Source organism: Callionymus lyra, chromosome 1 (assembly GCF_982586985.1).
Source record: "Callionymus lyra chromosome 1, fCalLyr1.hap1.1, whole genome shotgun sequence".
Taxonomy (NCBI): domain Eukaryota; kingdom Metazoa; phylum Chordata; class Actinopteri; order Syngnathiformes; family Callionymidae; genus Callionymus; species Callionymus lyra.
In genome coordinates, this window is record NC_141818.1 from 7,962,013 (window position 1) to 7,975,888 (window position 13,876).

Consider the following 13,876-nt stretch of genomic DNA (forward strand, 5'->3'; position numbering starts at 1 on the left):
AGCAGCAAGAGATGTCACCGAGGAGGACAGACTCAACACCATATTTGTCTTTACTGGCTCCAATATTCACAAACATTTCTCAAAACTCATAAATACAACATGTGTGTCTACACTTGTGTTTGGTGGTGGATAAAAAAAGACGCTCTAACAGTCGAGTGTCATGGAGACGACATGACCAAGAAAAGAGTTCCCACGATGGTGACGACATGCAAATAAAGCTGGATACACGTGTGCGGGCGAGCCAGTCCGATGACTCAGCAGTTCACGTTGAAATGGCGGATGAATATTCGTCAACTTATGATGACTCAGCAGTTCATGTTGGATTAACTGATGGCAACCTCTCAGCGGCTAGTGATCCTAAATATGATGACTCAGCAGTTTAAGTGACAGAAGTTAAGTTTTGCTCTACATGACTCTGCAACCCGTGAAGCGTAAGTTTATAATGACTCAGCAGTTTATGACACAGCACTTCGATGATCAGCAATTTCCGGAGTTTCGAAATTCTCCGTTCTCCGTGATCTGCAGCGACGACGTGCTGCTCGGCGACAGACCGTTCCTCTGCGACGTCATACCGTAACGCTCCTTCAGCTGTGTCAGCGCCACCATCAGGCGGCTGTTGGCGGCGTCCAGGCTTGCGATACGCTTTTCCTGGGAAGAAAATGACCGAATTATTCCTGATTTACATTAAAAAAAACTTCACACCAACTCACCTGGGCGTCTATGATTTTCTGTTTGGAGTCGACCACCGTCTGCATGTCAGAGTGGTCCTTTTTCAACTCCTCCTCCACAGCCATCAGTCTGAAAGGTAGCAGGAGTTACCACCCACACACACACACATAAAGTACACACAAAAAGAGTCACACACCTGCTGATGATGCTGTTCATCTGAAGGTCTTTGTCGTCCTGAAGCCTCCTCAGTCTGCCCTCCGTGTCCTCCAGCCGAGCCTCAACACAAACAAGCATGTCGAACCTTCTCCACCAGGGCTCACAACTTATATAAAGATTTTAATTGTTTCATGGTTTTTGTCTGTTTTTTATTGAATTTTTTTTTTTTTATTAAATTATTTCTATATTGAATGGTTACATTTGTTTTTATTGAATGATTTGATTCAATATTTTCTATATTGAAATGAGGAATATGATTTTTTTACATAATTAAATTAAAAATAATTTTTAATATATTCAAAATGAATTTTCTTTTTTTACACATCAAGTTTTATTTTCGATTTCCAATAATTAAAATATACGCTTTCTAAACTAAACCTTTTTTTTTTTTTAATTATTAGCCTTTTATATTCAATATAAAAATGTTGGTATAATGGCCAATCACACGTATTTGCCATACAATGTGTCAACTTTTATTTGACATCCAGGGGTCTCTAAAAGCTTTAACACTTAACATTTGGTATCTGATGTGCTGTGACAGTCAGATCAACCTGTCTCTGAGCGTATTGTCAAATTTGTCGCGATGATATTTATTTCTTAACCATCTTACGATAAACAAAGATGGAGTCCCTTACTGTGACCTGAGACCCATGTTCTACACACAGGTGTGTTGTGCATGTCTACCTGGTACTCCTGCAGCATCCGCTGGTTCTGTTGCTCCTGAACCATGAGTCGAGTCTCGCACTCCTCCTGACGCAGCGACGACAACCGGAGTTTCTCTTGAAGCAACAAAATCTCCTGCTGGTACTACAAAAACACACACAAACACGGTCAGTGGCTACACATGCAGAACTGGTCGGCACCGTCACCTTCTCTGTGAGGGCGTCATCTTGCCGCTCGTCCTCCAGCTCGCTGTAGGGGGCGGTGTTCATGTTCAGCAGCCAGGCTGCGGTCCGGTCCAGGGCGCAGGGGGACGGAGCCTGAACAGACGACAGTCTCTGAACACACTGAGACATATGGGAGTTTGATAAAAATCGTAACACTAAAAAAATCACAATATTTATAATATAGTTATTTATTATTTATTTATAATATCGATATTTAAAACCAATGAATCGATATTAAAGAAAGAGTGAAAATTAGTTTTCTTAATCTATTTAATCAAGGTTCCTTTTACGGTTTATATTTAATTAAGGTGTGTATAAAATAAAAATTATATATATATTTTTTTAATTAACATGCAAATATCACTGGCTTTTGTTCATTTATATGATGCCATTCAAGTTCTGGCCACTTGATGGCAGAAGTCATAACGTCCTTCGCCGGTAAAGGAACAATAGAATCCAGTGAGAGCTCAGCGGTGACTGAGGACGAGAGGATACAGTGGACTCCAGCAGCTTTTAAAGCTGATGTTTGGTCATAATTACGACTTTGTCAAGAGTCATGTGGTCTGTAAATTCTGCAACACCAGACTCAAGTACTCGACAATACTACAAATATATCCTTGTTCCTACAGAATCACAGTATATTGTAATATATCATATCATTGCATCTATATCATGCTAGCTATAGCATAACAGCTACCTTGGCGGCCGGCCGCTGTTTCTCTGGACTCTCTCCTTTGGAGGACGAGGACGTCTGTCGGAGACGAGACTGACCGCCGGTCGGCCAGTCGGGACTGGACGACACGATGCTGCCCGAGGTGGGCCGGGGCGGGTATGCAGAACCTCCGCCCAGCACGCTCGGGGGAGTCCGGCCTCGCGGCGGGCCTGGAGGGACGGCGGTCGGAGGCGGAGGCTGGTCTATGCGTCTCTGTGGACCAGAGTTCTGACGGAGCGGGGCTGTGGTGCCTGGAACCAGAGAGGGTCAGCAGGTAAGACGGGTCAGAAAGGGGACACCAACGTGTTCTTACCTGGCTGGTTCTCTGTGATCCTCCTGGAATATTCTTCCCCGCTGCTGCTGCTGGACATGGCGGACATCCGGTCGCCTCTCTCGCTGCCACCAACGGACATCTGCGTGAGGAAGGTGGGTTTGGTCGCCACGGCGACCCGTTCCTCGGCTGTTCCCTGCGACCCCACGGATCCGTCGGAGGGCGTGGCGTCGGTTTGCTGCGGCTGCCGCGGCGAGCTGGAGGTCATGTGATAGACGGGGTTCTGGAAGGACAGAGGCAGGAGGCCCGTGCGGCGCTGCCAGTGACACTCGTCCAGACACTCCGTCTCCTGCAGGTCCATCAGAGACAAACTGCGACTCTCGGAGGTCATCTCGGGGCGGCGTCCGTCGCCGGACATATCGTACGCCGCGTCGTTCTCGTTGGGCTCGGAATACGATGAACTCGGAGCGGGAGACCCTCGCAGCACTGCAGGAAGTGACATCACAGTGGTTTACTTCAGATCAGTGTCGGGGGTGCCCATGAAAGGTTACCTGAGGTCGGCTGCAGACTCGACCCTTTGGTCATGAAAAATAAATTTTTATTCTCAAGAGTTGGAGACGGAAGTCTGGTGAAGTCTGAGAGTCTGTGGACACACACACACACACACACACACACACACACACACACACACACACACACACACACACACACACACACACACGTGTCAGACTCAGTGCTAGTATAACTGGACATGTGAAACACTGACCCGCCGTCCAGACCGACTCCGCCCTGCAGGCCAATCGAGGGATTACAAGCTGCGAGCGGTGGCGAGAGAGGCGGGGACAGAGGGGGCGGCGACACCATGCGGTGAGAGTCCTGTGGCGGCGCCGACATCATGCCACCCGGGTTAGCAAGTGCCATGGACACGTCTCTTAGGATACGAGGGAGAGGACCCAGCTTCGCCAGAACCCCCTGTGAGTCAGCAGAACAGTGAAGGTTAGTCAAGGTCAACACAGTGAGGGTCAGTGAAGGTCAACAAGGTTCTGGAAGTGAAGGTCAGTTAGGGTCAACACAGTGAGGGTCAGTCAAGGTCAACAAGGTGCTGTCAATGAAGGTCCGTCAGGGTCAATTCAGTGATTGTAAGTCAAGGTCAACAAGGTGCTGTCAGTGAGGTCCGTCAGGGTCAATTCAGTGATTGTAAGTCAAGGTCAACAAGGTGCTGTCAGTGAGGTCCGTCAGGGTCAATTCAGTGATTGTAAGTCAAGGTCAACAAGGTGCTGTCAGTGAGGTCCGTCAGGGTCAATTCAGTGAGTGTTACTCAAGGTCAACAAGGTGCTGGCAGTGAAGGTCAGTTAGGTTCAACACAGTGAGGGTCAGTCAAGGTCAACACAAATTCCATCAATGAAGGTCAGTCAGGGTCAACACAGTGAGTGTCAGTCAAGGTCAACAAGGTGCTTACAGTGAAGGTCCGTCAGGGTCAATACAGTGGGGGTCGGTCAAGGTCAACAAGGTGCTGCCAGTGAAGGTCTGTCAGGGTCAATACAGTGGGGGTCAGTCAAGGTAAACGAGGTGCTGTGAGTGAAGGTCCATCAGGGTCAATACCGTGAGGGTCAGTCAAGGTCAACAAGGTGCTGCCAGTGAAGGTCAGCCAGGGTCGATACAGTGGTGTCAGTCAAGGTCAACACGAATTCCATCAGTGAAGGTCACTTAGGAGTCAAGACAGTGAGGGTAAGCCAAGCTCAACAAGGTGCTGTCAGTGAAGGTCAAGGTCACATCTTTCATCGCCGGGCCTAGTAAGACGGCGTCAGACGGACTGGTACCTGGTCCACTTCTGTGAGCAGTGAATGCAGGATGGAAAACTCTCTTCCGACGTCGATGTAGCCGTCAAAGCCAGACGTGGCGCTGGCGTTCAGACCCTCTGGGTTCGAGACCTCTTGAAGGAACCGCTGCAGACAAGCCACCTGAAGCTCCAGGAAGTCGTTCATGAACAACAGGTGATCGTCCTGCCTGTCAAACCTGCGCGAGAGACATGTTGCACAGTGAGCGACAGGACTGATGAGAGGATCGAGAGGATGATTGACATGGATGACGCAGTGATTGACAGGACCTGTTGAAGGTGGCGAGGGTCCGGATCACAGTGGCGATGAGAGTGAGAGTCCTGGCCGTCCGCTCATCCGGGTACTCCTGCGTCAGCTCGTAGAGTGAAGGCGACATGACCGCCGGACACAGGAAGTGCTGGAACAAGGAGGCGCTCACGAGTCGCTCGCTCATGTCGCCGCACCCCCGGTTAATACACTCCTGCCGCCACGAGGCGAACACTTCCTTCACCTCACGCGGAAACACTCTGGAGGAGGAGGACATCGGTGAGCTACGGAGAGGTGCTGTGTGTGTGTGTACGTGTGTATGTGTGTGTGTGTGTGTGTGTGTGTGTGTGTGTGTGTGTACCTGTACGAGTCCAGGATCTTACAGAAGGCCAGTTCACAACACATCCTGAGGTTTGACTGATGTTCTGAAAGGTCAGAGGTCAGACAGCGCGAAGGGTCGACCTCACAGTTTTCATCTGACTCGTACAAGGCTTTGATGAACTCTCCTGCACACAGACACACACACAACCAGTCAACTTTTGTACTATATTGCCACACAAGTAGAAGTAAAGTGAGACAGTAGCAGGAGTAGGAGAAAAAGCATTGTTGTGAGGAGACTGGTGGATTTGTGTAGTTGAATCATATAGTTGTGTAGCTTTTTCTTATTCATATGTGGAGACAGATGAAGTTATTTAGTTTGATCGTATTTATGTGTTAAGACTGGTGAAGTAGTGTCAGAAAGTTGTGTGGAGATTGGTAAAGTTGTGTAGTAAAATCATATCATTCTGTGGAGGAGGGGAAGTTGTGTAGTTGTATCGTATAATGAGGAGACTGGTGGAGTTGTGTAGTTGAATCCTATGGTCGTGTTTAACTAGACAGTTGTGTTTTGAGGAGACAGGGAAGTTGTGTAGTTGTGTTATATAGTGAGGAGACTGGTGGAGTTGTGTAGTTGAATCCTATGGTCGTGTTTAACTAGACAGTTGTGTTTTGTGGAGAAAGGGAAGTTGTGTAGTTGTGTCATATAGTTGTGTGGAGACTTGTGTAGTTGTATCACGTTGTTGTACGAAGACAGTTGGAGATGTGTAGTTGAATCATATAGTTATGTGTAGACCGGTGGAGTTGTGTAGTTGAATCATATTTATGTGTGGAGAATGGCAAAGTTGTGTAGTTAAATCATATAATTTTGTGGAGACTGGGAAGTTGTGTAGTTGTATCGTATAATGAGGAGACTGGTGGAGTTGTGTAGTTGAATCATATTTATGTGTGGAGAATGGTAAAGTTGTGTAGTTAAATCATATTATTTTGTGCATACGGGGAAGTTGTGTAGTTGTATCGTATAATGAGGAGACTGGTGGAGTTGTGTAGTTGAATCCTATGGTTGTGTTTAACTAGACAGTTGTGTTTTGTGGAGAAAGGGAAGTTGTGTAGTTGTGTCATATAGTTGTGTGGAGACTTGTGTAGTTGTATCACGTTGTGGTACGAAGACAGTTGGAGTTGTGTTGTTGAATCATATAGTTATGTGTAGACTGGTGGAGTTGTGTAGTTGAATCATGTAGTTATGTGTAGACTGGTGGAGTTGTGTAGTTGAATCACATTTATGTGTGGAGAATGGTAAAGTTGTGTAATTAAATCATATAATTTTGTGGAGACGGGGAAGTTGTGTAGTTATATCGTATAATGAGGAGACTGGTGGAGTTGTGTAGTTGAATCCTATGGTCGTGTTTAACTAGACAGTTGTGTTTTGTGGAGACAGGGAAGTTGTGTAGTTGTGTCATATGGTTGTGTGGAGACTTGTGTAGTTGTATCACGTTGTTGTACGAAGACAGTTGTGTAGTTGAATCATATAGTTATGTGTAGACTGGTGGAGTTGTGTAGTTGAATCATATTTATGTGTGGAGAATGGTAAAGTTGTGTAGTTAAATCATATAATTTTGTGGATACAGGGAGGTTGTGTTGTTCTATTGTATAGTTGTGTTAAGGCTGGTGGAGTTGTGTAGTTGTATCATATAGTTGCGTGTAGACTGGTGGAGTTGTGTCATATAGCTGTGTGGAGACTTGTGTAGTTGTGTAGTTGAATCATATTTATGTGTGGAGAATGGTAAAGTTGTGTAATTAAATCATAATTTTGTGGATACGGGGAGGTTGTGTTGTTCTATCGTATAGTTGTGTGAAGGCTGGTGGAGTTGTGTAGTTGTATCGTATGGTTGTGTGGAAACAGTGGAGTCGTGTTGTGTGGAGAGGTGTGTAGTTGTGTGTAGTTGTATACCGAGTGCGTCCTGCAGGTACTTCTGTCCGATCAGCCTCAGATATGCTTCGACACACTTCGTCGACAGGTTGTTTTCTCGGAGGATGAGCTGCTCGTTGTCATGGTAACGTTCCACCTCAGACAGAACCAGATCCGTCAGGAAATCCTGTGAAGACACAGTGGGTGTGAGGAGACTGATGTGAAGGTCCAGTCTGGGGGGGGTGTACCTTGGCTTTGCCCGTGCTGTGCAGGATGTGGACCAGCGCCGCTGCCAGTTCTTCTTTGGCTCTGGGTCCAACAGAAACCTCCAGAGTGGTGCAGAGCAGCAGGTAGTTGGCGCTCACGTACTCAGCAAACTCCTTGTACTGCTCCATCGGCAGCACCACCATGCTCTGGTACCGGGCTTTGACGCGGACCGTCGGCCCACCGGACTTCCCTGCAACATCAGTGGTCACGGTCAGAGATGTCGTCCGGCACCCCTGAGTCCCGGCGCCACTGACCTCTGCTGCTGCTGGGCGTGCTCAGAGAGTACCACTTGTCCATCAGTTGCCTCCCGGTCACCATGGCAACGGGGACGTTGACCAGTCCCACGTAGCTGCTCTTGTCCTTCTTCCTCTTCCTGTCGCTGTCCTTGTACACGTGTAGCGTCACCGTGGCGACGGACGGAAGCCCGCTGAAGTCGAAGCGCTCCCCCCAGTAGACGCTGTCCGTCCTCAGCTTACAGGACGTCCGTGCGAACAGACAGTCGTCCAGACACACCTCCACGAAGTACCTGGAGTAGAGCGTGGAGAGGAGGATTCAAGGATGTTTACCCGCTCACCCCAAAAGAGGGTGAAAGACAACGAAGTGTGGAAAGTATTAACCATCCTTCAATTATTGAATCAATTGCATGTCACAAAAAAAGTATCTTCTTAGTTTCTTACTGCTCTAAATAGTAAGAATTATCTTAGATATATTTCAGAAATATTGAAATCCTTAACTTTATTCATTCTTTTTCATTGATTTTTTTAAATATTCAAATGGGTCCATCAAATTATTTTTTTCACACATTCTTCCAGTCGTGCAGCTCTAGTCAGGAGCAGAGTTGGATCATTCTCAGGTCCATGTTCAGGACCGACAAAGGGAACCAGGGACAGAACAGAGGCAAGACCAGACTCAGGATGTGGTTTTCTTTTGGACCGGTACCTCTTCTTGGGCGGCAGGTCTTTGGCCTCCAGGACCCAGATGGTCAGCATGTTCTCGGGACGTCGAATGTTGTCCTTGTTGGGCTGGACGGCCCGCCTCAGGTTCTCCATCCATTTGTCGCGCTCGGTCGCAGAGCGACACGAAAAACATTTCCTTCCTGTAGACGTCGTTACCTAGGAGACCAGGAGTGTGTTATTAGTGGTTTTGTGGAGGCCTGTGTGAGTCCCTGTGTCTCGTGTTTGTGTGTATCTACCTGTGTGTGTTCTCTGTCTCTTTCTGTGTGTGTTATAGTGTGTGTATTTATATGTGTGTTCAGCATATGCATGTGTTATGGTGTGCCTGTACTGTGGGTGTCTTTATATGTGTGTTATTGTGTATTACGTATATGTACAGTATGTGTTATTGTTTGTCTGTACTGTGAGTGTGTCTTTAGGTGTGTGTTTGATTGTTTGTTCAGAATCTGTTATTGTTATTGTGTGTCTGTGTGTGTGTCCAGAGCACCGCCCCTCACGGCAGCAGGTCCACCGGGGTTCGATAGCAGCAGAACCAACTCTTGTGAGAAGACATGTTTTGGAAAACAGCTGCCTGGTTGTGTGTGTGTGTGTTTTATATGTGTTTTCAGTATCTGTGTGTGTTAATGTGTCACTGTACTGTGTGTGTGTCTTAACTATATGTGCATTGTGTGTTCTTGGGTGTCATTATTTGTGAATATATGTCTGTGGTGACCTTTATAGTCCAAACGAAGGCATTTAAATAAAATATTGAGAGTTGTCGTGTTACTGTATTGTTGGGTTTTATATTGTATTTTAGTGTGTCTCTACTGTGTTTGTCTTCATATTTGTGTTACCTGGTGTTTTATCGCGTCTCCATCTGTGTGTTATTGCTTGCCTGTATATGTGTGTTCTATAGTGTGTTAAATTGTGTGACTATTAATGTCAATTTGTTTTCATATGAATGTGTGTCTGCATCTCTATATGTTATATGTGTGTGCATGCATATGGGTGTACGCATGTGTGTGTGAGTGTATGTATATTTGTGTGTGTATATTGATATACGTGTGTCCCTATAAATTATTTCTGTGTGCATGCATGGGAGTGTGTGCATATGTGTGTAAGTGTATTATAATTGTGTGCGTATATTTATATATGTGCATCCCTATAAGTTATATGTGTGTGCATGCATGGGAGTGTGTGCATATGTGTGTAAGTGTATTTATAATTGTGTGTGTATATTGATATATGTGTGTCCCTATCAGTAGTATGTGTGTGCATGCATGGGGTGTATGCATATGTGTGTAAGTGTATTTATAATTGTGTGTGTATATTGATATCTGTGTGTCCCCATAAGTTATATGTGTGTGCATGCATGGGAGTGTATGCATATGTGTGTAAGTGTATGTATATTTGTGAGTGCATATTTAAATACGTGGGTCTCATATATACGCGTGTATCTTGAACATGCGTGTGTCGCGCGCGTGCACGTACCTCGAAGCAGTAGTCCTGGCCCAGCAGGGAGGAGTGGACGGGTTTGATGATCACTGTTTGGTCCATGTTCAGGTTTAGAGGCCAAGTTCAGTGGACGCCTGTGAGGAAGATCCCACCACCATCATCACCACCATCATCACCATCATCATCATCATCATCATCATCATCATCCTTATCAGCAGAAAACAATCCACACTATTGTCATCGTTATCGCCTCCGTCAACATCGCCATCACCGTCCTCGTCCTTTACCTTCATCATCATCATCATCATCATCATCGTGATATTAAACCACCATCTTTACATCGTCGTCTTCACCGCGTGCGTGAGGTGTGATGCGTCTCTAGCCGTCTAGGTTAGCAGTAGCCACATGCTAGCTGTTATCAAATACTCACAAGTCTCCGCACACGACTGCAGCATCAGGACAAAGCGCCTCCACTCGCGCAGCATCTTCGTGGAGGGGCGGGGCCTCGTCTTCAGCGTCCTCTTCCACTCCAGTGATGACGGTGGAGACACCTGTCTTCTGTCCACACGTCTGTCTGCCGAGCTCCCCCGTCTCTCTCCCCCTCTTCAAGTCCGTCTGTCTGATTCTCCCTCCCTCCCTTCCTCCCTCCCCCCACACCCTCCTCACTCACATCAGTCTCTCGTTCTGTGTTCTTCTGTCCCTGTCTCAGCACTTGTGTCTCATGTTTGTCTCTCACGTTTCGTGTCTCCGTCTCATGCCCTCACACTTATGTGTCTCACACTCTTCTCATGTCTCTCTAATAGTTTCCGAGTCATGTCTCACCTGTTGTTCTTGTCCCTCTCGTGTCTCCCATTCTCCCTCCTCCTGTCTCACGTCCTGTGTCTTTGTCTCATACTTTTACATTACCCACATACAAAGCACTTGATTTGAAGCCAAAGCACTTGATTTGAAGACACACAAAAAAACTCTTGTGATATACATATGCCTACAAAAACACTCGCATACATACTATCTTGCAGGGGTTTCCATGGCAATGAGAAGCTCCGTAACAATTCCGTGACATTTGGGAGACTTACGTCCTGTCAGTTGAGGCTCCGCCCCCCCGCGGTTTTTACGCTGGAGTCTAGTGTTCGGGGGTCCAGAGAGCGGCCCCTCACTGCAACAGGTCCACCGGGGTTTCGATAGCAGCAGAACCAACTCTTGTGAGAAAGACATGTTTTGGAAAACTGCTGCCTGGTTGTGGAACCGGGACGATCAGGACAGCGGGACCTGGCTCGATGATGACGTATGGAGAACTCCGGACCGGACCAAAACCAACACCTCAGGGAGCACCAACTTATCCAGGACCAAGTCTCAGAAAAGGTACAGCGACATCCGGTCCCGGTCCGGACCCGCTGAAACTGGAGACTGGACCAAATGCCCGCTGGCACAGGTGAGTCTACAATGAACAATGACCCTGGACCCTGGATTCATGGAGCAGGGTCTTCGGGTGGTCAGGACCGTTCTGAGAAAAACAAAACAAAAAAGTAGTAACTAGTATGTTAGAGGTCACTTTGGGGTCAAATGGACAGCAGGTTGAAATCTGTGCTGCAGTACCATTGGCTCATCAACATCCTCCGTAGGTTTTTGGTTCTTTTTTTGTTTTTGACAGGTCCAGATCACCCGGGGGGAGGAGGGTTTCGGGTTCACCATCTTCTGTGATTCCCCTGTCAGAGTGCAGTCTGTCGACGCTGGTGAGAGCCGGTGACTTCACGGATGATGATTATACTTGTTACCATAACAACGGTGTTCCTGCGATCACGCAGGAGGTCCAGCTGGATGTTCAGGTCTTCGCGAGGGGGATGTTATTCGGCAGCTGAACGGACTTCTTGTGGACTGCTGGACAGCTACAGACCTGGCCAGAACCATCAGGTCAGTCTGTCGCGCGGACATTTCAACGTTCTCTTCACGTCTGTCTGTCTCTCAGGGCATGTCCGTCTCAGGTCCACCTGGTGATCCAAAGAAGAACCTGCGACCAGGTGAGTGTGCAGCAGGTCAAGACTATATTGGACAGAACCATGAACCATGTGTGCTGGAGCCCCGGCAACCGTCAGTCTGACTATCAGATGTGTCCCCCTTTCAGCCCAGACCGCCTGCTTCTACAGACGGCGTGATAGGTCTGTATTCATCAGTCGTTGTTCATTTGGATAAAACTGACAATTTGTTGGTTCTAGTCCGTCGTTGCCAGAGTCTCCCTAGGAGTGTACGCTGCTGGTCCACGGCTCTTCCTACCAACTACGTCAGCGTGCCAGTCGACAGCCTCTGCTTTCCTACCTTCATCCGGGTCAGAACCTTCCTCTGATGTGTCAAAATCTCCAACTCAGTTGTTCCTGGTTCTGCTGTCAACTTCAGTTTTACCCCTTAGGCTCGCCCCCCCTCCATGCCAGACCCATGGATGGGACTGTCCCTCACCTGGATGGATGGATCCATACTGTCATCAGGCCCCTCCCCCCCTGTGACAGGTATCTGTTAATATTGATTGGTCAAAATAAGTCATGTGACTATCCTTCTGGTTCACAGATCATCCCAAGTCGCAGACTCGATTTCTGGAATGACAAGTGCTCACTAGCTGAAGTACCACATGTGGAGCTGTTATGTGAAGAAAATAAATCATGTGACCACAAATCTTTGACAACCTTTTATTTGAAACACTCGGACACAAGATGGTTGCAGACTCTTAACCTGCCAGGATATGCTTGACAAACTCGGTGTAGTTGATGTGACCGTTGCTGTCTTCCTGTCCCACCATCAGCCGGTCCACCTCGTCCTCCGTCAGCTTCTCCCCGAGCGTGGACAGGACGTGGCGCAGCTCCGCCCCCATCACGGTTCCATTCCCTTCCTTGTCGAAGACCCTCAGTCCCTCCACAAAGTCCTCGAAGCTGCCTTGCTCTTTGGCCCGAGACACATGTTGCAGCATCGGCAGGAAGCTGTCGAAATCCAGCAACTTTGCGTTCATCTCCTCGGGTTTGGGTCGGCCCAGGACCTTCAGAACCTCGTCGTTGGTCGGGTTGTGTCCCAGGGCCCGCATCACGTCGCCACATTGAGCGAATCGGATCTTCATCTCTCCGGTCGGCGTCTCGTCAAACAGAGAAAAGGCATCGCGGAACTCTTCGATCTGGTCAGCCGTGAACTCCACCACCACACGCTTCAGATCCTCTGCTGGCTCGGGCTCAGGTTCTGGTGCTTTTGGAGCAGGGGCGACGGCCTCCTCCTTCTTGGCCTCCACCTTCTTCACCTCGGTCTTCTTTGGTTCCACCTTTTTGGGAGCCATGACGGAAAGAGCACAGCCGAACCGATGGGGAAGGTTTTATAGGACGCTGAGGCAGAAGTGTCTGACCAAACATGGACACAGTTGGAAATAGAACCTCAGCTCCTGATAAGAACCACTTCTGGACACTTCTCCATTGTTCAGTGATTAGTGCTCCATCTCTGTCTGGTCTGCTCATGCCTGTATCAGCCGCATTCCTTCTAACCCACCAGTATTACTGCTTATGGAGGCGTACCACCAAAAATGACTTCAAGAAAGTGAACCTCTGAGCTCAACATCAACATAGATAAACTCAAGTAACATACACTTCAATGCTCACTGCGTTTACTTAACCCAAAACCCAGATGGAGTGTGACCCCCCCACTTCATTGGTGTACAATCTTGAACGCTGCCTCTAGTGTAAGTGTGAGGTACTGCATCCTGCAATGTTCCTAATTTGACTACAATTTCGGAAAACAGGGTGATTTTTAGATACGACAAATACATTTTTTAGATGATTAGACAAGAAACTCAATCCTACATAAATATTTATACTATAAGTTCATCATTCACTTCTCTTTAAAGACACAACATTTTTTTTCATATTATTCTGGATTTAAAATAAATTCACGATTATTGTAAAAGATATCTTGTGCCACCGATGTCAAGGTAAAATAAATGCTTTTGGAAATAGAAGCTTTAACTAAGACAAACAGGATTTTCAAAATCAGTGAATCTTTTTACTTTATTTTCCTGACTATAAGGTGCACTTAAAAGCCTTTAATTTTCTAAAAAACAACAGTGCGCCCTATAATCAACTCTGCCTTATACTGGGGAAAATACGGTATTCAAAATAAAAACAAGTTTCATCTG

At 47.1% G+C, this 13,876-nt stretch overlaps 2 protein-coding genes and 1 pseudogene across 3 annotated transcripts; 1 reads left to right on the forward strand and 2 right to left on the reverse strand.

Moving 5' to 3' along the window:
* Nucleotides 1-32: 32 nt before the first annotated feature.
* LOC148087810 (disabled homolog 2-interacting protein-like) lies at nt 33-10,268 on the reverse strand. Of its 2 annotated transcripts, none has more exons than XM_087791363.1 (18): nt 10,148-10,268; nt 9,754-9,851; nt 8,270-8,442; nt 7,585-7,856; nt 7,312-7,520; nt 7,106-7,250; nt 5,201-5,345; nt 4,863-5,099; nt 4,576-4,771; nt 3,522-3,727; nt 3,307-3,398; nt 2,798-3,241; nt 2,470-2,735; nt 1,755-1,865; nt 1,570-1,692; nt 866-945; nt 711-798; nt 33-648 (listed from the first exon to the last, which is right to left on the reverse strand). In XM_087791363.1, the coding sequence occupies exons 2-18, from the start codon at nt 9,817-9,819 to the stop codon at nt 478-480; spliced, it is 3,024 nt and encodes a 1,007-aa protein (XP_087647489.1). In that variant the 5' UTR covers nt 9,820-9,851; nt 10,148-10,268; the 3' UTR covers nt 33-477. The 2 variants fall into 2 exon arrangements, with proteins under 2 accessions (XP_087647489.1, XP_087647497.1); XM_087791371.1 differs by lacking the exon at nt 10,148-10,268 and adding an exon at nt 10,005-10,020.
* A 662-nt stretch (nt 10,269-10,930) lies between these two features.
* Nucleotides 10,931-12,311, forward strand: LOC148087811 (membrane-associated guanylate kinase, WW and PDZ domain-containing protein 2-like). Its single transcript, XM_087808431.1, has 8 exons — nt 10,931-11,149; nt 11,369-11,450; nt 11,523-11,628; nt 11,684-11,783; nt 11,840-11,873; nt 11,931-12,040; nt 12,122-12,218; nt 12,277-12,311. The coding sequence occupies exons 1-8, from the start codon at nt 10,931-10,933 to the stop codon at nt 12,309-12,311; spliced, it is 783 nt and encodes a 260-aa protein (XP_087664557.1).
* A 122-nt stretch (nt 12,312-12,433) lies between these two features.
* Nucleotides 12,434-13,027, reverse strand: LOC148087812 (myosin light polypeptide 6 pseudogene; annotated as a pseudogene).
* Nucleotides 13,028-13,876: the final 849 nt, after the last annotated feature.